Genomic DNA, 25,615 nt, shown 5'->3' on the forward strand with positions numbered 1-25,615 from the left:
TTTGAATTTTCAATGCTCTCAAATCAAAAGGTGTCTATCAGAAATAGGCTCTATGTGAGAATAGAGCAAAACACTTGACATCGCGGGTTCAAGTATCTTTACATTGTTTCTTTTGTTCTTTATCCAAAAGCAACCATGAACTCTACAGTTTCGCTAGCAAATACTACTTACACTTTGTCAACAAATTTGAGACAGTGTCACACAACAACAAATCGGAGACAGTGACATACAACATAATTATTAACTTACTTCGATCCTCCTTGGTGTTCCTTCAATGGGCAGTTTCTCGTCGTTGAGAGTGGTGAAAAGCGACGAACTGTAATGAAAGTAAAGGAGCTACGTCACGGTTAACGCATCGTGAAACGTTTAGCCTAAATTTTCAAATTCGTTGTTTGTATTAAATCAGTGTTAATCTTTTCCATCCTTTATCATCCTTGCTCGTGTCTTTCTGTCTTATTCAACTATTATTTTAAAGATTCTTTTAATCGCGGACAAAATAACTCAAAATACTGTGGCTGAATTCCTTGCGTTTATCATAAGCTCTAAAAATAATCAATTGTACTTACGATACGTTGACAAACTGAACTGGCTCCTCAGGGACGCCGACTTCGAACTTTAAGATTTCTCCTTGAGTATAAGTGGCGTTTCCTTTGATCTGAGTAACAGTGTACAAAGATGAGTTGACAAAGATACCAGCCTCCGCGTACAAAGCGCTGACTCCCATGCGACCAGTGATGTCAACAACGGCACTACAGGAAAGAAAAACACCACGAAAAATGAGATAGAGTTGAACAAAATTAGGCTGCCACCACCGGCCATTATTAGGAAGTAGTCAGTAGCTGGATGAACTCTTGTCAAGCCAACTAGACATTGTAATATGGATGTGGTCATCGAGTTTAAGGTTCCATCATAACTGACTTGGTTTATACTTGAAGGGTCCTCATCCCCGTGGACGAAATATAAACTCTTCTCAGAGACTGTCACACGCGAAATAACAATTTCGGCTATTAGTTATTAACATTGTTCACTCTCGCTGTCTGCATTACAAATAATAAATGTAGGAGAAGTAAGAGACTTATATCAATTAATCTACAACTTCTATGTACTCCTTTTTTATTAAATTTCGACAGTATTACACATGCAAGTATAGGAGCGCTTTTGGAATATGCCAAATTAAACGTTGCAAAAGTTGTGTAGTGCAATTCTACTGTGAGATAAAGTATCTAGTCGTTTACGTCTTGCGTTACCAGCCGTCCGAGCTATAAACAGGGGTTATTTTTAGCTTATTACGCAATGTAGTGAAAGGATTACGTGACCAGGTAAAAGAAGCATTCGTAGGTATTATTAGTAACTTTTCCGAAGACATACCTTGGTTTGACGTAGCCTCGTACATCAAAGTTCATTTTTCCCCAGAACATGTTCCTGATGTCAAACTTTCCAGCGAGTTCTACCGCGGCCACAGTGGTTCCCTTGGCGCTCAGTTTGAGTGGAAGACCAAGGATGGTGGGGACAGTAGTCTCGGCGTCTAGGAACATCATGCTCTTGCTGAAACTCTTCTTGCCTCCCTTGGCCAATGCGATCAAGATGTCAATCATGTTGATTTTGTCCACTTCGTCATTCAACCAGCTGATGTCGTCGAAACTGGCAAGTCTCATTTCGTTACCAAACATCTTCACAGAAACGGCTCCTGATGGATTATGCTTTCTCGTGTCCATCTACAAAGGAGAAAGGAAGTCACGCATCACGCATTACGAATTGATTAGATCAAGTCACAGCGGGGTGATTCTTGCATTCCTTCTCAGGTCAATATTTTTTAGCAAAAAATTCCCGCTCAATTATGGATTATTATGGAAACAGTTACATGATGATAAAAGAGGATTGAAAAACATCGATTCAAGATTCCCGACATGCATCCTGTTGAACTGTTGTCGTGAATAAATTACGATATTATGGTAATAATTTTTGCTTCTTAACCTTTTAAGAGGTGTGTTGCAAAGCATAGACAGCCTCTTTATTTCTCCAGTATTCCCCAGTCCCAGAAGCGTTTTCCCGGACTTACCCTTCGGTGCAGTTTATTCAAATGGTTCTCTACTTTGTTGATGTCGTCATGAATGCTCCTCGTCCTCCTGAGTGGCAGATTTCTCACTGATTTCTCCTCCTTATCCCTCTCCTCGTGGGGTTTCAGGTTGAACATCTTCATGATGCGGTCGTCAGGGTAGTAACCATCTTCTCCAAACATCTGCTCAATGAGAATCTCGAATCCTTCAAAGCGTGCTGCGGCCTCGAGGACATTGATTGATGCACCCAACACGTCCACTGTCAAGTTGACCATGGCACTGCGTGGGAAAAAGCTGTTTGGATGGTAGATAAGATGGCTCTGCGCTGAACCGCCGAATCTCAGGACATCTGTAAGGTTGTGCAAGAATAATAAAATTATGAGATGACAGACAACAATGTTCGTGTAAACCATGTTTCCAAGATCATTACGAAAACTGACCTCGTTTTCTAGTTAAATCTCTCGAATGGCTACATTGAGTTCGTGTACAGCGCATTAAACGCGGTGTAACAATCATGGCTATTGGTTTAAACCTAAGCTAGGTCACGACGTTGTTTTATATGCTACATAAAATCCTTTTGAACAATGGGCCCTGTTTGTGGGATACACTCTCTGTGTTGGATCTTTTCGTTGGCTTTAAAACGCGCTGCCAAATGCATTGCCTATTTACAACGCTTGTCCATGGGAGAGTTTATAGTTTGCATCAAAACACCAAGTTGATCAAGTCCTACATTTTCATAACTTGCTTCTCCTGTTTAGTTAGGGTTGGGTAATAGGAAGTTAGCACAGTTATCTTACCACTGTAGAATGACCCTTCCCATGCACGTGAGAATCTCAGTCTGTTCAGATTGAACTCTCGCAGCTTCATTCCATTAAGTGCGTCTTTCATCATCTCGGCCTGAGGCAGACCATGGACTGGTTCGGTCGAATCCATGGCATTCGTCATGTGCGACCACACGAATGATCCCACCTGATTATTAACTTCGTTCTTGAGGATACCGGCAACGCGTTTGAAGACCTCTGGGCTTGGACACTTCATGAGTGCCAGGTACGCTGCGATACGGATCTCAACGTCTAGATTGTACTCGCCATAGATCTGCAAAATCTGATCCGTCATTTCTTCATTGCAGGGCAAGCGTCGGAAAGCCTCTAGAGCTGCGATGCTCATGTTGACTGGAACATCTGGGTTAAGGGCGCATTTCAGAAGGACATTTTCGGCAGCAACGGGGCGACCCGCGTTTCCAATGGCTTTCAAGGTGATAAGAATGTTTTCGAAATCCTCTGGAGTTTTGCCTTTGCATTTTGTGTTCAAGCGAGACAGCAAGAAATTTTCTGCCTTGGTGATCGGGTTCTCTTCATCCTGACGGAGAAAAAAGAGCAAAATACCTTATTTCACTATTGAAGGCTGCTAGATACAATATTAATGAAGAGCCCAGTATAATACAAGTTAAGTAAGACAACCAGAACGCCAGAAAAAGTACCATCTACTGGTTTCCTAATCAACATTTATGCAATAACGTTTTTCATGGTATCATGTCAGGGATGAAACCAAGACATCATTACCTGGATGTCTTTCTAACTTTTTCTGCCCGTAGTCCTTCAGTTATCCATTAAATTACCCAGTCAAAGTATAAACTATCACCAGTCTCCATAGATTTCGTATAGTAGTAGTTGGCAGAATTGGCTCTGTTATAAACATACATTTTCTCTCGTCCAACCAACTTCTTTACATTTCGTATAGTACTTGGTAGAATGTGTCTGACCATTTATCTCCATCCTCTAAAGCGTCAAGTTCTCTTGACGCTGTTTTAAGTTCTCTTTGAACTGAAAAGAAGCGTTTAAAATAGTTGTTAAAACTATACCTCATCATTGCACTCCTGTGGGCTGTTCTCACAAACTTTGTGAATGAGTGTTCCGAGAGTCAACATGGCGGTTCTGCCAGGATGCTCTTCACAAAGCTCCAGTACATGTCTAACAGTCTCCTTAGAGGGATTTGCTGCCATGGCCAAGCCTGCCAAGAACATGTTTCCACGTTCATGGCTGACCAGATCGTTTCTAATGGCATGGCTCATGACTTTAGCACATCCGCCGTTGCCGCAGTGAGGCAGAGCGTCGTAGAAATACTCACTGAAAGGGGAAAAAATACCAGAAACGGGAGGTTAGCATTTTGACCTTTAAACTGGCTGTGCAAGGTGGTTCTGTAGATATTCATTACGCTGTACAAGGTGGTTCTAACTTGAGATGAGGATAGAAGCCTAGTGCATGATCATTCAAATAAAAGCTACTGAGCAGTACTTTCATGTGGTACTGTTTATTATGCTGCACAAACGGGTTCTAACTTTGAAATCTGAAGATGACAGCCTACTTTGTGACCATTCAAATGAAACTATCAAGCAGTTCTTTCAGTTGCTACTGTTTAATAGGGAGTTTTAGCGATGACGGTGGCGACGGCGGGGACGACGCCTTGTAAAAAATGAATTAATATTTTATCTTCGAATATCGCAACTGTGTAAATCAGTTCAGTACGCCTATCGGTCTAAAAACTTTCTCAGGCTAAACATGCACCGACGTCGTTCAATTCCAAAAGAATATACGAAATATTAGCCATTGCGGTTCGCGTTCTCCAAAATACGTAGAAATTAGTCATTTCACGTTGTTGTTTTGCAGAGGACGGCAAAGAAATGTACCAAGATTCAAAATGCACGTGCACAGCCATTGTTCTGCTAATTGTTTGGTGACACTCTCGTCGCCGTCGCCGTCGTGGTTTGCTAAAACTCCCTATTATGTTGCACAAGGTGGTTCTATCTAATAAGCTTGTGGATGGAACCCTAGTGTCTGACCAGTCAAATGAAAGCCATTGAGCAGTACATTTAGGTAGTGGTATTTAGTTAGTTAGCTTGCAAAGCTGTAAAACCACTTACTGCATTTTGTTGTCTTCCTCGTTATGGACCTTCTGCCACAATGACTCCATTGCTGGTGTGTTAAGCTTGCGGATCTTGAACACGAGGTCTGAGAAGTGCTGGGCCGAGTCAGGTTTGGTTGACTGTTTCGAGTCCTTACTCAGACGGGTTAATAAGTAGAAGGCATCGTTGATGGCTTTCTGGTTAGATTGGGGTTGAGCGTGTGCGTACTTCAACGACACAGGCCTTAATTCCTCTGAAAACAAACAAACACAGTTTACGATCAATTCCATCAATGCTATTAAAGGCATTTGCAGGATAAACAATGTCAGAACCTAACAAGTTACTGAATGGGCAGAAACAAAGAAGGTATTGTCCAAAGTAAACCGAGCTACTACGAAATTAACTCTGAAAAAAACTAACGTCGTAGGTCGTTAGTTCGCACCTGTCAGGTGATTTCCTCAGACAAGTAAGTCACCTGATGTCCTAAGACTACATGAACATAACTGTTACGCCTTTATATTTTACAAATCCGATATAGTCAGAGAAGTAAATTACAAAAAGCCATCTTTCTCAAGACACAGTGAGACTGCGATTTTAACTCTTTTTCAACTTGTATAACTAGTCTAGCTTTTCCTTCATTAAATAGGAGGACGTTTCTATCTCATAAAAAAGTTATATGATTACGAAATGAGAGACTAGTTAATAGCGCAAAACCATATAAAAGTGTGATGGAGGCCAAACACATACCTGCAACAACAGGTTCACTTTCAGATGGCGTGATAGACTGCAGTTCCAACTTTTGCCTGAGACAAAAAAAGGGAAATTAGCGACGTGAAAAACAAGATGAACTTGTCGACTCACTGTATTCAAATTGATAGCTAGGTAATCGAGCTGTCCTATGATTCAAAGCAAGCATTGCTTCTTTGATTGAAAGAAGGCTTAACGAGCGAAAACACACGCCAAGCAATTAAAAATGTAGTTCCTACCTTGTCTTGGTGATTGCTCCAGACTTGTTTTTGTAGCCCGCGGAAAAAGGTCTGAAAATATGTTCTTCCTGACACAAGACCTGCTGGGTACGTTTCTTGGCCGTCAAAAGGAGCCTACATGTGCTGTGGGAACTCAGCAGGCTTAAAGGCTGTGAACAGAAACAGACCACAATGTTAAGCAACCACGACTTATCGTTTCCCGCCGTTGTTTGATATTTCAACCGCATTCTTCACATTATTTTGTAGTTTAATTTTTCAAAATGATTTGTTAATGTACAATTGTGAGAAATGAATCAACTAAAAAATACATCACTAAAAACTCGTGTCGTTTCCCAGTTTGATATTCTTAACCACATATTTCACTCCTTAAAATGACTTGCAAAGTACAATTGTGGAAAGTAAATAAACTTTAAAATGTTTCACTTAAAACTCGCCGTTTCCATCCAGTGACCGCGTGACAATCAACAATGTATTATATGAAAACTATTTAACCCTTGCGTGACATCCAACGAGATATTGCATATTGCGTGACATCGCGATATACACTACAACTCTTTAGATCGCCATGAATTGATCCGAAGACGTTGTAAGTCATAATAGCAAGAACTGTATGAAAGGTGAAATTACCTTTTTTATCCCCCGTAAAAACGCTGGCTGAACCTCTCCATTACCCCCCATGCCTTTACCATACAACCCTTCTCCCTCCCCCTCCCATTATGTTACTTCTGTCGGTTCCTACCTTCTCTTCGTAAGAGTGAACATGGATGCCGATGTCTGACTGAGCGCGGTCTGTGCACTCGGTTAGATTCCTGGTCTTGTAGACAACCTTTGGGCGTCTGCTGAGGTGACGAGATTTAACTTCGTAATGCACCTTGCATTTGCCAACAACGTCGTCCTGCAAATCAAAACAGATAACGAGAGTCAAAAGATCACTTCTCCGTACGGTTCGGCTACATTTCACCCTTGCTAGTTATGAGAATTTAATGCCGGAAACATCAAGATCATTGTTTGTACACAAGTGAATATACGAAAGGTACATGAACTTTCCATTCCTGTTGTATAACATAGCATAACCGTGTTCACATTTTTCGCCTTTGGGTCGTCACGCTATGTGAAAGAAAAGCGTTGCGTTACAACCCACAAAACCGTTGCTAAGAGACCATGTTAACATAGTCCCACGCAAGCGACAAAGCACGTGTTAATGATTTGATATTATTCCAAGGCAAAACAACCTCTCGACCAATCAGAGCGCGCGTATTATGATGTAAGTTCTAAATAAAAAAAAGTTCTACCAAACAAATAATAATTCCGGACATTGGCACTAAATCTTCTTGTGAATCTAGTGTTTTTTGTTTACTTTCAAAGCTATTTAAATAATGTTAAAAAGGGACAAGAGAGGGTGATCTCGGCGAAAGTGTATAGCGCTTTCGTGTGTGTATATGTTTTTTGTTTACACAATTTCACCTTTCCTGTAGTTTCCAGGTTCTGTTTAAGACGTTTTTGAACATCACAAAAAAGGTTATAATAAAAGTGGAAAAGTGAAATAAAAAAGTTCTGTATGAAGATCTCACCTCCTCCAAGGTGGCATGCTCATCAACAAACTGCACTTGCAGCGCGCTAAGAATGCCCCTTTTGATGTTTAACACGTGAGATGGGTCCTCTGGATGGGCGAGGACGTCGGTGATAAGTCCACCGTTTGTTCTGAAAACAAGGTCTTGAGCTTGAAGCTCTTCAGCAAATGCTGTGGTTCCCTGGGACAGTTGATATCCCAGGGGACCGGGGTTCTTGCTCTGGGCTTCCCAGAGCTCAACTTGGTCGATCTGCAAGACAAACGGGTATGACAAGTTAATATTCACTCGTAGAATAAACCGGTTTTCTTCGCGGCCATATGTCGCATCAGCATAAGAACCGACGAAAGGTTGAACGTGTTAAAAAAATATAAAAGCTAACAGTAGGGAAAGTAGGGTCAAAGGAATCAACTACTCACTAAAATCTGCTTTTCTATGATTACTTAAGAATCTGGAAAAAAAATTCTACATTGATGAATTGATGAACGTGTCATAGAACAAGGTCGGAATTTAGGGAACAACAACGATTTTAATAATCTTTGAAAATAAAACCCAGCTAGCTATGGTTCTTTCCATTCAGTTCAAATTTATACGAATTATTTAACGTGAATAATATTTTCTGACTGTTTGAGGCAACAAAAAGGTGTAAGCTTCAACAAATGAGTTGTGTGTGTTGTTTGTATGCGTTGAGGATGGGTATTGGTAAGAAAGCGCTCCTAATGAACAGTATCTCTTTCAATATTTAGTCTTCTTTCAAGTGATTTTCCTGGTTTCAGTATGTTTTTGGTGGGAAGAAATGGCTTCTGGAAAAACGTTTCTTAACAGAGCATGGTGATATTTCTAAACAAAATTGCTCAATGAGAAACAAACGTCACAAAACAAGAATTGTTTGCTTGTTTTCGTCGGGGTTCGTACACATTTTTTTACGCAAAATTCAGGACATTTCCACCCCTTTACCAAGCGCAAAGATGAAAGTTACATGAAATTCGACAAGCTGAGAATGATTTCTTGTTAGCAATCGAAGACCTTGGAATTTGGAGTAAACCTTAGAGTTTTTCCCGACTTGTTAAGACTTCATCTTTTCATGTTTGGAAAACTAGTTTCTAAATTGCCACACCTCCAGTCTAGATCTGTACGAAGGGGGGCTTGAGGGCTAAAATGGGAAATGGGAATGCCAATTCTCCACTGGACAATGGAATTAGGGTTACTGGGACAGGGAAGTGGGATTTTGGGCAGAATTTAAGCTAGGAAAAATGAGATTTAAATTCTCCAACCCCTGTTTCACAGAAACCTTAAAGAACCCAGCAATTGTTTCTATTTTGGGAACTCGACCAACTGTTAATACACTCTTCTTTCCAGCTGTGTTTAAGTTGTTTCCTTACTAGCCAAATGCCTTCGAGGTGGTCTAATGTGTAATAAATATTACGAATGGCATTGATTGTATTTTGACTTTTTCGCCACGTTTTCCGCGGGTTTCGTGCTGCGGTAAAACACGGCAAGCATTTTTCTTTGGCTTTGTGATTTTCCGAGGTCAAAATACAGACGTGCAGCAAACCGCTTTCCGTGGATTCAGTTGCATGCAGGGATTTTCCTCTCGTCGGATAAAACCACGAAAGGGGTCTTGACCTTAACTTGAATGAAATTGAGATGTCTTACTTACACTAAGGTTTTCATTACGAAAAGCTTTTTTAAGAAACATGCACCGGAAATAATTTGCACCAAGCAAAGCTGTCCTGCTGGGTTAGTCCGCTGAACTAAGTCGCCTTCGATGTTTTATGTAAAAAAACATTATGTTGAAACTACAGGTTGCAGGGGCAGAAACTTTCGTTTCGTTTCGTTGCGTAGCGAACCGAAGTTTGCACTGATTAAAAGTTTAATTTAAACGTAAAAACAGATGACCGAAACAGTCTTTAAGCTCACATCTTTCCTTCTCGATCTCGTAAAGCGCATTAAAACATCGCTGTTTATAGCTGTTGCGTTTAAGGAGACCCCTCCCACAAGAACACCCATCTTTACTTATATAAACATCGAAGGTAATCTGTCTTTTGAGTATTGAAGCAAAACACGACAATTGCCTTGACTAGCTATAACTTAGAGAAGAACAAAATTCGAATCAAGTTTGTGCATTACTGACTATCTGTCCTAAGCGATCTTCATATTTATTTTAAGAGAACCGTGAAAGAATTTGAAACATTTGAAGCTTAAAATGATTTGTATCGGTCTTTCATTCAGTAGCAAGTTGCGCCAAGTTTGGTTACGTAACCTTTGGACTATCCTTTAGGGCTTTAAAATGATTTGAATCGGTTTTTCATTCAGTGGCAATTACTCCAAGTTTAGTTATGTAACCTTTGGACAAACCTGATACGCTGGAATGTTTGTCTCAGGGGAGATAATTGCTTTCAGTTGTGTTTATGGGGAACGGAGAGGGGAAGATTTGGGGGCCGGAATAAATAGTAAAAGGGCAAGAAATTGGACAAAACAAGGGGTTAACACAGTGTGTGCCTAAAGCAATTGAGCTTCGTTCTGTAGTTGCCATCACTATTCGTGTCTGAGGTGCTAAATACTGTAAACTTCTTTGAATTTATGAGGGAGGGACGGGGGAGGGTCATGGGAGGGTAAGGGCGTCGAATAAGATATCCCAGGGGCAGGAAGTGAAGAGAAAAGGAGGCAAAGCAAGGGTTTAGTCCATTGTGTCAACGCCGCATTAAAGCTTCGTTTTGTACTTTCAGTCAAGAAGAACGTTTAGATTGTTTTGTACCAATTTGTCAGAATAAACAATTCATACGAAATTATTAATAAAACGCAAGTATTTCAGACTACGCAATCAGCCGCATTACCCGAGCTGTTGTATATCCCACGGGTTGTCCTTTATTCTGGCCTAGAAATATTGCTTTAGCATCTAGAGCAAAGGCACTAGCTTGGCTATAGAAAACGAAACGAAATCTATCGAACGAAAGTGAACTAAGGTTTTGATATTTTGTTAGCTATACGTGTTGGTAAATTCAAACGGCAGGAAATAACAATAAGCTCTATTCACGGGATAAGGGGACATTGTACCCCATAACTAGATTAGTCCACCTCTACACACGAAACCAAAACAATATGCAATATTTACAAAACCCACGCGAAAAACCCAAATATTTGAAGTGGTCAATCGAGTATGGTGGTCGTAGCTTGTCACAGAATGTTTTATACGAGGAAGTATTTTAAATAAACATAACAACTTGAAAGCCGCGACATGTCATTCAATATCAAAGTTCTCCAGGAGTCCATAAGAAGTTTGTCTTACCTTCAAGACGTGCTGACATGGTCCAACAGCCTTGACGACACAACGTGCGCGGATTCTTAACCCTGAACGGGCTGACGAAGCTCCGGCTACACTGCTCACGGTTTCTCCTTCATAGTTGTAAGTAAAATCTTTCGAATGGTGAAATCTATTGAACTCTGCGAACAAAAGATAAAGGGAAAACGTTAACCGTGTAACACCCGACACGTGCCAGTGTGACTGTTTGTGCTCTCGCGCGCGTGCTCCCCGCGCTTTTTAATCCAATCAACGAACTGCTTTGCGTCGTACGCGCGAGGATGTGTTTGTCAGCAAGTCCCTCGGAAATTTGACGTCATTTCCAAAATTTGCTCTCGCTTGCGCGATGTGAACTGTGAAGAGGATCCCGTGATTGAAACTTGTGCAATACGGAAACGCAACACAGCGAAAAACATCACTGGGGTGGTTATTTCAAAGCCAGGAGTAATAACACATAAATAAGACCTTTTTACAGTTGAGAAAAGTATAGTCAAAGACTGACCCGTGGCAATCCGCCAGTTCTAAATGGGATATTACTTATATCATGGGGGGTCGCAATCTCCGGTCAAAAAAAAAATCTACAGTGATAATGCCACACAAATCCTCCCAAGGAAAGATAAATACTGACTTGTTTATAAAGTAAACATTAATACGATATAATGCAAGATAAAATTGCTTCATGGGCAACTTGCACTGTTGTTCGAGGTTACATTTTTTATATATGTCCTTCAAGTGCCTTACATCAATAATATCATGACCGCACGAACAGAAAATAAGTTTGATACTTACTTGTGTCACAATTTGGCGGCCGATGTCTCTCTTTTGACACGGGCGCTGCAGATAAAATTAAAAAGGTTAGTACAACACCCTCAAATTTACAGATCTCAAAGCAACCAGCAAAGCAATGTTGATCTCTGACATAACTGAAAACAGATTGGACGATGAACAATGCAGCAGTACAAAAACAAGATCAACCAAAAATAAACTTATTATCAGGAATTTTTCTTTCCAATTCCGCACCACAAGCTACTATGGCTTAACGTCAATCAGTTCTCGTGAACCCCGCGTGCGGTTACAATAACCTTCAAGAAAATTCCTCAAGGTAGCGATGTCTGGCGTCGTAAAACGCCGAAGGAAAAATCTACTCGAGGTTTTTCGAGCTCCACTCTGAGGTAAAAATACGGAACTCCCCTGAATACAGACTGTTCTATTTTCGAAGCCAGTCCAACCAATCGAACACAGAATTGCTCTCCAGGGATTTAGATGCCTTCGTGAAAGCTGTCCTGGCACATTGCTTCAACTGAACTAGTCTCAGCGTCATTATAGTTTTTGACAATTTGACAGCATTGAAACGTTTGCAAGAGTTATAGTTGTCTGGTCTGGGAGACAACAGGAACTAGGGAGCAAACGGCGATTTTATCTTCGCGAAAGGTAAAATTTTCAAATCGAAGGCAATCGCGCCGGAAGATGCTGAAACCGGGCACTACGAAAAAAAATTCTGAAACGGAGTGGAGTTTTTTAAGAGAAATACTGATATGACTGCGATGAAAAGCGCTTTTGGGGGAAAAGAAATCAATAATACGTACCCGCTAATGTCCCAGTGGCCAACAACACGAATATTAAGGATCTCATTTCGCGTTGAAGATCCGAGGTGCGACTGGAGGTCTTGCAATTAGAAAATTTCTTTTGTAGTCTGCCACTCCTTTCGTCCCGGGGAGAACAAAAGGTCAACTGACCATATCAATTAACTCCAACTGATTTGAGTGACAGCCGGAAAAGAGCCGACCAATCGGAGTCTAGGTTAGAAACAAACATGTAGAAATTGTCCAATCTAAGACACGATACTATAAATGTAAGGCAAAGTTCGATAGTGCTTACAACAGATGAGCCAATAACAAAGCAGTTTGCACTGATGCCGACAACGTTAGATAACGATTAAATGACATTACTATGTCAACAACAGGAGTCCAAAATCCGCGCTGAAGACACGATATCTTACTTCCATTATTATTACCTACAAAACTTGCCAAAAGAAAAGCGAAGGAGAAACCTCCCACAGCTGCTGCAGAGAGAATATTATGACTACAAATATCTAAAACCACCAACAAGTGTGCATGTTAGGAGCATGTTGTCTGGTTTTCTTAGCATGGCGTCTTCAGGCAACGCCAGATTTCAAAAACAAGTTTCGTAGTCATGTTTCATTGACTGAAAACCGAGTTTTTTAATAACGGTACAAAGATCACTGATTCGGACGAGATTAGGGCGGGCTGTCTCGCGGTGGAGTAGAAAGGAAAATATTCCCGCGAGGTCAACTGGTCAAACGGTCACCAGCTGATATTTTTAGCTCGTGAACGTGTGTGACAGAAACCTGAGCGCACTGTGCAAGTACAAAACATTTCAAGTGATCAAAAATATTTATAAGAGCTGACAAATACCCAGGGTTGATAAAATCTGCTCTTTAGCGAAGGAATCTTGGTCAAAAAAATTAACATTTGTGCTTCCTGGAAAATCCTGCACAATTGATGATGATGATGATGACGAGGGGGATGGTTACGTAACCAAACTGTGCTGCCCACGTGGAAGGTAGACAGCGTCTTGTTAGTTTATTCCAGAAGTGCATCAAACGCAAACAATGCAGAATAACGGGTTCCTCCTGTGGCGCTAACAGCTTGTACATTGTGTATTTGAGCAGGGTGGGGGGGGGGGGGGAAGGTGACGCTCTCTAACTTTTCTTCAGGATCACAAGCAACGCAATTTTCATCCTGTTTGTGTAAGTAGCGTTAAAAGTCAACCTCATGTTGAAGAAAGATAGGAAATAACATTATTTTTATTGCTGCTTTTTGGCATTGAAACTCCATTTGTATACAAGAAAAGCGTAATTCACTAAAGATACTGAAATTGTACATCCCTCCATTCCCCCGCCGGTTAATCTCATTGGCTGAATGTTTTCTTCCCTTTTCCATTCCATCGATGTTGAAAGCAAGCATTCGTCGAATGCGAAACTGTCGTTATTTTAAGCCTCTTGCGTGCATTCTCTGGGAACGCAAACGAGAAAAAATACGCGTTCCTCACGAAAGAAACAAAAGTGACGACATAGCTTTTTCAGTGATGAAAAACAAATTTCGCCGCGGTGGTCGAGCGCGCGGACACGAGATCGTCCTATTACTTGCGTCATATATTTTCATTCAGGATTTACCCGGAAATTCGTCTGATTATAGGCTTATGACTTCCTTTCTGCTCCTGCTTTGTTTTCTCATACAACTTTGATCTGTTTTTCCTGCGCCTTGAAAGCCCGTCTCACGGTAATAGCTGGATCAGATCGTTGACCTTATCCCTCACGGCTACGGAAATCCAAACATAAAAGAAGCATAAAACACGCCCCGAATTCTAGTCTTATTCCAACATGGTTTTAGACGCCTCGTACGTGTTTCTTCCACTGGGTACATCGCATGAAAATTGCCTAATAAGAGTCGAGAAAGGGGCATAACTTTGGTAAATTGGATAATCCGGTTATAAAATTGTGAAAATGCGTATTTCCGGGATCCCGAGTAAATACTTATTCGTATATCCTTTCATGAGACTCCATTTTTGTAATTCAAGAAGTTGTAGTGAATGAAAATCAGAAATGATAACAACCATTCGACTGAGAACGTGAGAGTGTCGATTTTGAAAAGTCAACCGCAGGAATTTCAAACAAGCTTTTTCAAATTGCTGATATCAGCAAAAAAACAAACAGGTTCTAAAACAACTTGCTCCAAATTCTCAACAGTGCGTCAAAACATCACTGATAATTTTGGTGTGTAGCCTTGGGCATAAATAACCTATGCACTCCTCGAAAAAAAAACCCAAGATCACATGAAGGCAGAGATGAAAATCTTTAACAACCTAAGCGGATAGCTCGGCATTTTTTTTTTTTTTTTTTTTTTTTTTTTTTTTTGATAAAGTTAAAATCTTAAAGTTAACATCAGGTTTCAACAGAAAACAGTTCTCAATATCGTGAAGTATATTCTTATCCTCAAATTTTTAAGGTGAATCTGTCCAGTCACTTCTGAACAGCAAACGTGTAAGGGTTCGAAAATTTTCAGTGAACAATCTCCCACGCTGCCATATAACAGTTGGTGGTGGAACTTGATTTCCGACCAAGAATTAGTCTGTCCAAACTTCACTCCAGACCGGCAGGTAGTCAGGATTTTTTCTGAGACCCATGAGGTCCTGTGAGTCAGCAGATATTTGAGGTGCTTCTCCGTCAACACGCGGCCGATTGCTGGATTCGCTTCCTTGATTGATTTCCCTTTAGGAAGTTGCGCAAAAAGAATTGGTCAAAGTTCTCTGGCTGCGCTACCCGGGCTGCGCAAATCCAAAAACTAGTGATACTCGGAACTTTAAGGGTGTTATCCAGATAGAGTGAAAATTTCATTCCATGAACTAATCGTGGTGTAACAATTCACCTTAAAACTAAGACCATTTTGGCTAACTTTTGTTCAGTGTCCTGGCAGTTTTAAGCTCATTGCAAAGAATCGTAGCTCGTATTTCAATTAAGGATGTGGTTAATCCATTATTCTGAAGTCACCCTGTATCAGGGTCGGAGAGATTGAGAGTGTCGAAAACTGAATATGAGGAAGAACCAACTTAAACTTCAAAACACGTTTTAAAATGATAGTCTTAGAAAAACACAGAGGAAGTACTAATGAACCGAAAATAAACAAGGATGAATACAAGTAAGGTAGATTAGAAAGGATTACGAACGGAAAACTTGAAAATTTCGCCGTCGGTGACGTTGCACGTTTTACATAAAAATACTTAAATTTCATTCAAAGTTTCCGGTTTTATAAACTTGACACACTGAATTGGCTCAGTCACGGACAATTTTACTCGAATTTAGAAATACTAATTGAAGTACTGCCAAGAAAGAAACCGCTAGATAAGTTCTGTCTGTGACTCACTTTTGCCTTTTATCTTGTGCACGTTGGGTTACAGCTAATAAAGCTTTCACTGTCTTCTACTAATAAAATAAACACAAGCAAAAAGACCAGCCGATTGTTGAGCGGTAGTAACAAACGCTACGATCCCCATTTAATCGCTACACCTGCTGAGATCAGCCATAAAATCAACGAACTGAGTTCAAGCAAAGTCCTAATCCTTGGCATGTCTCTGGTTTTAAACTATTTAAGTAGGGATTATTGCCACGAGAAGATTCACAGCCATGATATAGCAACTGTAACTAAATTTGTCAGTCGTGACTAGCGATTTTTCAAGTTATCAAGTGGGTCAGTGCGAAGTATTGAAGACCAAACAGTTTACAGTCTTTACAGTTTTGCGACCAGGGTCAAATCCTGGAAGGATGAAAAGTAAACATTAAATTGAGCCCTGCAGCTAGCGGCTTTGGCTGGTGGGTGGTAGTGCACGGTTGAAACATGTGATAAAGCTTTGTTTGGTCTCCATTTCTAAAGCTATAATCTTTGTTATAAAACGTACAATGAGTTCTTCTGTCTAGACAGGAGCGTTCAGATTTTTTTTTCTTTCTTTTCCGTTTCTTTCTATGGCAAAAGGTCGGATTGAATGATGTTTTAGTGTGTTTTAACGCCACAGTTTTCCATCTTCCATCATATCTTTTAGGTTTCTTGTAATTCAGACGACTGAATGTCGCCGGAAAGGATTTGAAATGGAAGGCTTCTTAATAACTTCAACATTGTAGGGAACTTGCAGGAGCCTGTATCCACTATCAAAAATCAACCATCTAGACTTCTCAGGGGAACACCTCATGTGATATAACGAAAATCTTTCCCTACATTACAAGTGTCCTGATCGACTACCCCTTACAGGAAATTTGCAGTTATTAATAAGGGGAATTAAAATTTCAATACCATTAGGGAAGCTTGAAGTTCCGCAACGTCAACTCGCCACTGAATTTAACATGATACACACACTGTTTTATATAAGAATATTGTTTTTCCGGCCGAGGCTGAATATTCTTATTTTTCTGCCGATTTTAGGCTGAAAATATTCTTGTAAATATTCTTAGATTACAGCATATGACATTTCTGTTTTCGAATGTATTTAAACCTGATATCACACACACAACGTCTTGCAGAAATGTTACACGGGCTAGTGCTGTTTTAATTCCTTTTTGGCTAATTCTGCCGTTTAGAGAAAGGAAGAATTTTACAAGTAATCGTATTGTATTTACAAATTTTCAACAAGCAAAATTATATTCTTTTCAAAATCTCAGCCTCGGGTTTCTTCTTGGAAACTTCTTAAAATCTCGCAAATTTCAGCCTCGATTCTCTTATAAAACATATTTTTATAAAAAAAAGAAGAGTGTACTGAATTTTATTAGTCACTGTTACTTATTTGGGCAAAACTGTTTTTTGATGCAAAAGACACTGTCCGTTTTGTGCGTGCGAAAGTAACTGGATTAATTTCGTTGACAGGTTTTTATCAGCCCTATAACATGTTATAAACTGGGCTAAGCGCACGCAATGATTTAAAAGATATTTAGATACAACCAGCCACTTGTATGTTCGTAACTGTTACATGTTTTCTTTTATGTACCCATCTGCGAATTTGTAGAAAGAATGTACTAATAAAAAGGTATAGGGAGACACGGGAACACCGAGGTCTTGCGTAAAGAAACTGCAAACCATGATACGAAACAAATCAATTCTTCCCTTATCACTTCCTCTTTACATCGTTCACGCGTAGTTGACCCGTTTTAGGGGTGCAACGGTTGGTTTGAGGTTTTTAAGGAGAAGATGGATCGTGGAGTGTATCCAATCATATAAACTGGCAAGAACACAAGACAAGTTTCTCCCGCCCTGTCGACATTTCTCGCATTTCACAAGCTGGGTGACCTATCTAACTTAACTAGTGGCTGCCTACGTGAGTCCTCTCAAGTCCTATAACTTTTGGATCAATTCCTTATCACTCAGTTCTTCAGAAGATGAAGTGTTTTATAAACAACGCAATCCAGATGTTAACAGCCTTTTGTAGCTATAGGCAGTAGTGCTAAAAGTTTTGTGTCCAGTTGGCTCGGAAACTCTTATCTGACTCAGGTGAAGATCAACATTTCCGGTAATGTTTCACTAACAAAGTGGTCGAGTTCGCCTAAATCACGAGATGCTTCATAGAATCACGTTCACGAGCTCGGATTAATCAAGTGATGATACCACACAGAGACAGAAAGCAAGAAATGCGCTTTGGAACACAAGAAAAAAAGAGATGAGGTAGTTATGGCGAACAAGGTTAACAACATAAATCAACTTCAATATTCTCCTTTCAGTTTCAATGCATTGTAAACCAGATAAGTATTGAGAATCTGGTATACCGTTTTCTACACCCATTTAATTAAAAAACTTTCTTTAATCCTGCGAGGAAGATTTGATAACTCAATTCAACACAAGTACGGAGTGCTTTACAGGAAAAAAAGGCCAAGGAAATGCTTTCGAAATTAGCTGATTTCAATGGCCTGTTAACCGTTTACTGCATTTCAACAACACCAAACGAAACTCTTCCTTATCTTTCTCGATCCACTCGCGCGTAGACGATTATCAGCCGCTGTTCGAGAAAGGAGCCCGCGCTCTTCCCTTCTGGGAGGTCGAAAACGGACTAGCTTGGGAGAGCGATGAAAACGTGCTGAACGGGCAGTGTTTACAAAACCTTATGCAGCCACTTTGAGGTTGTGAGAACTGTAAGGACTCGTACGAGCAGAAGTCTAAATTTTTAAAAATTACATTTTTAACACATTGTCGCATACCACCTTTACCAGCCTCAATTAAGTCACCTGTTAATGTTATATCACCTCAATTTTATATTACTGTCGACATGGTTAATTACAATTCCCGAAGAGTAGCAGCTTTCTTTAAAAAAATAAGAAACATTAAGAAGGTTAGACCATTTCTAATGTAGCTAAGGACAATATAACTGGTTTTACACCATGTACCGACCAGTCAATGTTTGTTACATAATACTTTTTTTAAGCAAACTATTGTCAATCTATTTGTGTGCGTTTAGAGTAATTGGTTTCGTTAAGATGACTGGCCATTTTCTAGGCCCAACTATAAATGTTTGATAAAGCGATTCCCACAAGGTCCAGAATGGGATTTTAAAGGCTAGGACTGACATAGGGTATGGAAAAGTGTTTTTATCATGGTCCAAATAGGTGCACAAAGATTGTACACCTAAAAGGTACTTCTCTCACGTTAGCACGCGGTGAAAGAAATGCTCCAGACCACATGGTTTACGTCGAAGCAAAAAACCATGATCTACGTCTCTTGGTCGAAGATAGCTTTGTGATATGTTCAGTTAAAAGAAAATATATTAAGAAAATCTTCCTTTTCTTTCAAGTTTTTACTGCGGGGCTAGTAATGTCTTCCAATTCACTGGAAAACTAAAAGATCTGGAATTTCTCAACACCACTGCAACTACGCCAAGGGCACGCAAAGTTGTTTACAAACCATTACCAAGGGTAGAGGGGAACAAAAGATCTGGAATTGTCATGAGCATGGAGCATGCAAAGTTGTTGTTTATAAACCGTTACTAGGGGGCGGGGGGTACCAAAAGATTTGGAAGGGTCCAACACCACTGCAACTACGCTAAGAGCACGCAAAGCTGTTTACAAACTGGTACCGAGGAAGTGGTGGAATGGTCAAACACCATCACAAATACGCTCAGAGCACGCAAACTTGTTTACAAACTGCTACCGAGGGGAGGGGACCAAAAACTCTGGAATTTTCACGTGCATGGAGCATGCGAAGTTGTTTACAAACCGTTACTAAGCGGAGGGGGGCAACTAAAAGATCTGGAATGGTCTACGCTAAGAGCACGCAAAGTTGTTTACAAGCCGCTACCAAACGATCTGGAATAGTGAAACACCATTCTGCAACTACGCTTAGAGCACGCAATTCAAAGTTGTTTACAAACCACTAGTACGTAAAGAGGACCAAAAGATCTGGAATTTTCACGTGCATGGAACATGCAAAGTTGTTTACAAACAGTTTCCAACGGAGGGCACAAAAAAATCTGGAATGGTCAAACACCATTGCAGCTACGCTAAAAGCACGCAAAGACGTTTACAAGCCACAACTGTGGGGGCGTGATCTGGCAAATGACCAGCTATGACGAAAACCGCAATACATGTGCCACGTCCTTTGCCTCATGGGGGAAACATCAAACTCATGGTCAACCAAAATATCTTTCATCCGACCAGATATACGGATGGCAAAAATGGTAACTGCTGTTCTAACAAAGGGTAGTTGAATACAAAGAGAAGTAGCGGTGGCCTGCAAACAGCTTCTTTCGGCTCCTAGCGGAGAAACTGCTCGCAAGCTAAATCGCGCGAGAACTCATTGCTAAGTGGTTTTCACTCAGGTCCTGTCTGATGACTTTTATTTCATTGTACGGTACTAGGAGTTTTGCTACTATTCCACCAGAATAGGAAGCTAATCCAACCTCCAGCATTTTAATTTGTCAATTTGCCAACTGCATTCTGCAGTAGCCATTTATACAACTGGGTGGAGAAAAAAACTGTAATAGTAAAGATCCTAAGGACACTATTTAGGGTCCCAGCTAACGGCTGAGGTCGAACTCGAAACCTCGTCACAAAGTCCAAGGTATTTTCAATTAGGGTAAATTAGCCTATCCACAAATTAATTAGAAAACAATACTTAAACCAGTCAATTAATCAATCCATTGATTGATCGATCAACTAAGTGATGATGTGCGGAAATCTTTATTTTGACTGTCTGCCGAAATGTTAAGTTTGAACGTGCTAAAAACAATTTCTGCCTTACCACAGAAAGCTCGACTGGATGTGGAGTTCTCTTAGCTTTATTTCAATTCATCAAATGATAGATTCATCTATAGATATTCCGCCAGTTGGCTGTGTGGGTTTACCAGGGAGAAAATGTTCTGAAACAAAAATAGGGTCCACACACATGATTTCGATTGCAAAATGAACTGAAAAACCTTGCACTTCATAGACGTTTCTGATATGTCGGTTGGAAGATAAGAATCTTAAGCCAGGTCTTATGCAAGGCCGAGCATTCGACAATAGTGGAAAGTGAGAAGTTAGTAAGTTCGAACAGTCTACCCTTTGCAGGACTGCTCGCAGAATTGAGATGATTGGCGCAGAACATTCGAGTAATAATGGCAAAAATTAAGTTGCCAAAAAAACCTCATGGCACAGCAATATATTGAATGCAGTTAAGAAGAACTTATCGAGACTTAAGCTCTCAAGCTGACCTCGTGAGGGAAAATGAACTTGAAGTTATCCATGTTTCAATTAAAACTGGCATTTCGCGTTAGTTAAGAACACAATAACACATGCATTAAGCATTCTTACGAGGTTTCATATTAACTTTCTGGAGAATGCTTGAGAATTTAATCGCAGGGTCACTTAGAGAGATGAACTAAAGTGAGTTGTTTTGAATAATATTCCAAAAGTTACCTTGCTATGAATAGATTCTAAGTAAATATTTTTGCACTTATTGCTCGAACTTTGAACGGAGTCCGTCACTGTAAACAGATATATTATCAAGGAAGAACAATCTGGAAAGAGAGCAAAAGTCCTTCGTCCTCTTCGTCTGTATCATCTTCCCGGGAGGGGGCCCCCCATATGAAAAGGTCGGGGATACTCGTGGAAAAATTTGAAACAAATCCCCGAAAAGAGACCAGTTTGGACGTGGTTGGAGCTTTATTTGACCCCTAAAAGAAAGGCTCGATCACCAGTCGCTAAGTTGGGAAAGGAGCCCGTACTGGTAGACCGTGGAGTCAAGAAAGTGACGGGAATCGAGTCTAAAAACGGAAATAAGAACGTAACTTATTGATATTTCTTCGAGTACAGCCTAAAAGATACTTTGACAGCTAAAAATAGTGGCGTTTGGTCATGAACACCCTAGCTAAGTGATACCAAAATCCTTGATTTATACCCCTAAGGGAGACTACGAGAATCCCCGACCTTTTCACATGGGATTCTCCCCACCCACCCTCCCTGATATCATCTTCTTCTTGCTAAACAGGCATTCACGTGGCTTGCCATACAAATTGTAAGAATCTAACCGCTTACTCTGTCAAGTGGATACCTGTCTTGCATCGATAATGCCCAGGCAAACGTCAAAGCATCTTGACCGCTTTCCTTTGGAGATACGGCGTTTGTGGTGGAGCCCGCCGGATTCCAAAACCATTAGCCTATTATGTAAAGAAAGTTCATAAATCGTTTAACGGGAAATTTTAAACCATATTAATCACAGTCACACGCTTTCAAATGACTTTGACGCACAGCAAGAACAACAAGCCTAAAAGTCGAACTAGACTAACGTTTTAAAACAAGAATATCGCTGATGACAGTTTTCTACATTTCTAGCCGGCTTCCTGTCACGTGGATATTTTGGTCTTCCTTCGTGCGAATTCTCAAAATAGTTATTGTAGCTCGAACCTTTCCACGTGAGTTTCCGCACGAGGTTCCACGCGAGCAATCCACTCTTCCACTCGTGGTCTTGGACCCCTTGCCCGCTCAAACAGGTAGATTCTGTATTTGATATTTCGAAATTTTTCACTCGTATGGTAAAAGAATGTCTATAACTTTAGAAAATCTCTGATATGTGAAACAAGAAAGTATCATGAGACATGTGGACACGCAAACCCACTCGGGAAAAACACGTTTTCGATTTCACGACTGAGTCCATGTTCTCGAATTCGAGCCGAGTTACCTTAAACTTTTGGCTTAAAACTCTGAACATAACATTTATCAGATACAAAAAACGCGGACACAAAAATGTGCCCTTTGCACCGAGCAGGTTTTTAAAAAAACCACAGCAATCCAAACCTGATTCATAAATTCTTTTGGGATTAGTTCACATGAAATAAAGTATGGCCAAAATTTCCCGTCTATGCCTAAGAGAGGTTCAAGTCCAAGTGTTCACGTGCTTTGAGCCAAGACAAAATGATGGAGGGAAATATTGTTTAAGTATAGAACACCCCTAAACTGCGGAACTGCGTTCAAGGCGGTAACAACGTTAGCTTACAAAAAGGGCTTTACAGTTCAGTTGTTTAACAGAGGAATCCTGGTCACTCAAACCCTCGATTTTTTCGAACCTCCCGTTAACTCGAACCGAAAGTCGTTTCCCTTCGGTCTGTCGATCACTGTAATTTTACCCCCGATTTCTTCAACTATCCGATTTTGAAAACCTATTTTCGTTTCCCCTCGGGGTTCGAAAAATCAACAGTTCACTTTAATTCAAAGTGTCGTTGGTGATACAGTGTGTTGAGTCGTTGAAATTTGTACCCAGAGGCTCTTAAATTTAGCTAAATTTTAACTAGTGAATTGAGGTTTTAACTCTGTAAAGAAGAATTCAAACATAGCGTGATCATTCAAATACCTCAAATAAATAGCTATTGAGTAGCAATTTTAATTCATATACATCTGTTTATTCTGCAGTACAAGGTGGTCTTAATTTTCAAGTCTGTAGATGAAACCTAACAACTAACGCATGAACACTCAAATTAAGGCAATGGCGCAGTATTTTTGTACGGCGCTGTTTATTTAATAATGTTAATTGAAATTTGGAACTATTTATGTTGAACTTAGGCGTTAGATAGTTTTAATACAGGCGCATGAACAAACATAATCACCGACGGACGACGACAGAAACACTTTTTTGAAGTGGAACGTTTCCATCAAGAGCGGTCGTCTGAAACGAATTGCTTGAGATGGCGGTCGGGGGTGGAAGCTACTCCCTATAATTGCTTATATGGGGAGGCTCCGCCCGAAAGAGTACCTTTTCTGTCAAAATGGTGTACAAAAGGGTAACGGGTTGGACCTCCGGGCGGAGTCCCCGTATAAAACTTTGTGGAGTACCCCCGGGGGATGGCAAAGAGCTGTGGGCTGGGAACGAAAGAGAACCTTTGCACCATGGCTATTTATGGACATCTTTAGATACAATTCCCCGTTTGGCACTAAGTGCGTTCTTCTCAGTAACTGCTTTGGCCTGGCAAAAGAAAACCTGTGTTACAACTCTCAACTTAATAGAAAATCAATTAAGTACTTAGCGAGGTTTGACAACCTGAAATACCTAACCTCTTGTGGTTTAACAGCCGCAGGAAATTTCCGGCCAAGGGAATTAAATTACCTGTTACAAGCACCTCTACTAGTTAGTGATATCAGACTCTCTCCCTATGTGTTGCTCGAGTCATGGATGTTTTGTTCGGTATCCATCCGTTTTAGCATATAGATCTTGCTATATGGTGAGCTAAGATAGGTCTGCGGAAACCATGGACAAGACTAGGACGGAGGTAATGCTGAGTAAATGAGCTCTGATCGCGGGATATGCTAATAAAGCATTAAAAGTTCATAAAGATTTGCTTGTTGTGTAGTTTTAGCCAGGGTTGGTTGGGGGCGGGGGGCAGGCGGTGTAAATAGTGGTAGAGAGAGTACCGCGCGCAAAAGTACATATGTTCAACTAAAAAGGGTTGATCTATTGCCTGATCTACCAAACTGAACTTAATACTTCCATTTCAATCCAAATTTCTGTATATATTCGAATAAAGAACCCCTTAAATCGGATTCTGTCTCTGCCCGAAAGAAAAAAGGAACATAAAACGTCCACAGCTACTTTTTTATTACCACGAGTAACTTTCTTGTTCTAGTTTGTATTCCAAATAAAGGTTTCCTGTCTCCTCTAGTTCACAAATACTTTCCCTTCTCCGCCTCCTTCGAAAGAGAACGAGAAAAACCTAGCTTTAATCAAGGAAAAATCCGGTGGGAACTCCTGTGAAAAGGCCGGGGATGTTCGTCGTCTCGCGTAGGGGTGATCGCACGAAAATCACTGAAGTTGGCCTCAGTTTGGATGTTCAGGACGAAACGCTATACTATTTTCAGTCGTCAAGGTATCTTAATTTTAAAAAAGCTATCATGACCGTTTTAAGTGCTATCTCTTAGAGGTCAAACAGCTCAAGCCACGCCAAAAATTGGCCTTCTTTAGGAGGTTTAATTCAAATTTTCCGACAAGCGTGTGCCCGACCTTTTCACATAGTCCAATTGTATTTCCAGTGAAAAAGGCAAAACGGTGCACTGGTTCAAAATGCCGAACCGTTGATGAGTCAAACTTTCAAAAATTAAATTATAAATTTACAATATTTAGACAGGAAGCCACCTCGGCCTTAGCTGGTTTGCATGCAGGTCCCCTATCCTGGTCGAATTTGAATTTGGAGATGTTGGTTTTTGTTGAGGGAGGAAAACCGGAGAACCCGGAGAAAAACCCTCGGAGCAAGGTAAGAACCAAAACAAACTCAACCCACACATGGAACCGGGCAGGAATCGAGCCCGGGCCACATTGGTGGGAAGCGAGCGCTCTCACCACTGCGCCATCACTGCTCCCTAAAAACATCCAGCTATATACAAATTAACGACGAGATCTGGAAAACAACGTAATTAAACGTAATTGAAGATTTCGTGCAATTTCTCCCCTTGCTTTGCCAGGGTTCTGGATATTTACCGCCTTGTTAGAGAATCAGTACACAATTGGGATAAGCGCTATCCTGAAAACAGGATAAAAAAAAGCTAACCTATAATTCATCCGAAAATGTCTGCTATTTGGCTCAACTATGAGTTAAGTCAGATAGAAACCGGCAATAAGCTTTTTAACGCCCATCGGTCACGTTAACTTCGGTCAATCATTGGAGTACGTGCTGGAGCTTATTGGTAACCGGAAGTGAAAAAAAGCGGATTAACATTGGGCGGAAAGAAAATTGGATGGTTGAGTTCCTCTTTCATCTCCGGAAACCTTTAATACTAGAACAATTTCTTT

The 25,615-nt window shown here is 40.5% G+C and overlaps 1 protein-coding gene across 1 annotated transcript in view; it reads right to left on the bottom strand.

Moving 5' to 3' along the window:
• LOC145468222 (uncharacterized) overlaps nucleotides 1–12,509 on the bottom strand; it is a 31,797-nt gene extending 19,288 nt beyond the window's left edge. Inside the window, exons 1-14 of the mRNA XM_081451891.1 lie at nucleotides 12,401–12,509; nucleotides 11,604–11,648; nucleotides 10,803–10,957; nucleotides 7,517–7,765; nucleotides 6,685–6,840; nucleotides 5,946–6,094; nucleotides 5,707–5,762; nucleotides 4,978–5,212; nucleotides 3,919–4,183; nucleotides 2,855–3,416; nucleotides 2,060–2,406; nucleotides 1,369–1,715; nucleotides 567–749; nucleotides 250–316 (exon numbers count right to left, since the gene is read on the bottom strand). Of these exons, the coding sequence (XP_081308017.1) occupies nucleotides 250–316; nucleotides 567–749; nucleotides 1,369–1,715; nucleotides 2,060–2,406; nucleotides 2,855–3,416; nucleotides 3,919–4,183; nucleotides 4,978–5,212; nucleotides 5,707–5,762; nucleotides 5,946–6,094; nucleotides 6,685–6,840; nucleotides 7,517–7,765; nucleotides 10,803–10,957; nucleotides 11,604–11,648; nucleotides 12,401–12,446 (2,862 nt within the window). The 5' untranslated portion in view covers nucleotides 12,447–12,509. The remainder of the gene's footprint in view (nucleotides 1–249; nucleotides 317–566; nucleotides 750–1,368; nucleotides 1,716–2,059; nucleotides 2,407–2,854; nucleotides 3,417–3,918; nucleotides 4,184–4,977; nucleotides 5,213–5,706; nucleotides 5,763–5,945; nucleotides 6,095–6,684; nucleotides 6,841–7,516; nucleotides 7,766–10,802; nucleotides 10,958–11,603; nucleotides 11,649–12,400) is intronic.
• Nucleotides 12,510–25,615: the final 13,106 nt, after the last annotated feature.

This window comes from Orbicella franksi, chromosome 14 (genome assembly GCF_964199315.1).
Source record: "Orbicella franksi chromosome 14, jaOrbFran1.1, whole genome shotgun sequence".
In the NCBI taxonomy this organism is placed as follows: domain Eukaryota; kingdom Metazoa; phylum Cnidaria; class Anthozoa; order Scleractinia; family Merulinidae; genus Orbicella; species Orbicella franksi.